Genomic DNA, 770 nt, shown 5'->3' on the forward strand with positions numbered 1-770 from the left:
GGGGGGGGGGGGGGGGGGGGTCTGGTCTGGGGAGGGTTTCTACAACAAATCGGAGCAAACTCTTATGTTGATTTTTAAAGTGTGTCCAGTATGAATCCAGCGTGTCTGTGTTGTACTTGGTGCAGATGCTCATGCGTCTGTAGATGCTCCAGCGTGTTTACGGTCTGTGGAAATGATCGGTTGGGATCAGATTTAAATCTGCAAAGATTAATTGATTAGTTGTCAGCTAAAAAATTAATCGCCAAGTCTGTTTTTGATAATTGTTTTAGTCCTTTTTTTTATTTTTATGAATACAATCAAAAAATATTTTTTCCCCAGCTTGTTAAATGTGAATATTTTCTAGTTTCTTCATCACTCTGACAGATTCATCATCAAGGAAAACAATTGCTAGTTGCATCCCTTATTTTTTAGATATATTAACGTCTGTATTTGTTTCTCCAGGTTGAGCGGGTGGTGACCATCATGCAGAATCCTCGCCAGTACAAAATCCCCGACTGGTTCCTCAACAGACAGAAGGACGTCAAGGATGGCAAATACAGCCAGGTAGGAGCTAGTAGCCCCGTAACTATGGTTACCACGACGACAAAATATTGGGAAATCGTCTCCACCGAGTCTTAAGTGTAATGTTGTATTACACGTTAAAAGTCTAAAGTTCTGTGATCAGATGTCTGCATTTACATGTCTTAATCTCTGATGTAGGACGGGGTAATAATTTTAAAGGTGTGTGTGTGTGTGTGTGTGTGTGTGTGTGTGTGTGTGTGTGTGTGTGT

General features: G+C 40.9%; 1 protein-coding gene and 1 long non-coding RNA gene across 2 annotated transcripts in view; both read left to right on the forward strand.

The window, feature by feature from the left end:
* Positions 1-770, forward strand: part of LOC116691952 (uncharacterized) — a 20,713-nt gene that overhangs the window by 12,947 nt on the left and 6,996 nt on the right. The gene's annotated exons all lie outside the window — the stretch shown is intronic.
* rps18 (ribosomal protein S18) overlaps positions 1-770 on the forward strand; it is a gene marked incomplete in the record, with an annotated part of 6,820 nt that overhangs the window by 4,067 nt on the left and 1,983 nt on the right. The window contains 1 exon segment of the mRNA XM_032519874.1: positions 442-543. Coding sequence (XP_032375765.1) covers positions 442-543 — 102 coding nt within the window.

The sequence above is a fragment of the Etheostoma spectabile genome, chromosome 7, assembly GCF_008692095.1.
Source record: "Etheostoma spectabile isolate EspeVRDwgs_2016 chromosome 7, UIUC_Espe_1.0, whole genome shotgun sequence".
Taxonomy (NCBI): Eukaryota; Metazoa; Chordata; class Actinopteri; order Perciformes; family Percidae; genus Etheostoma; species Etheostoma spectabile.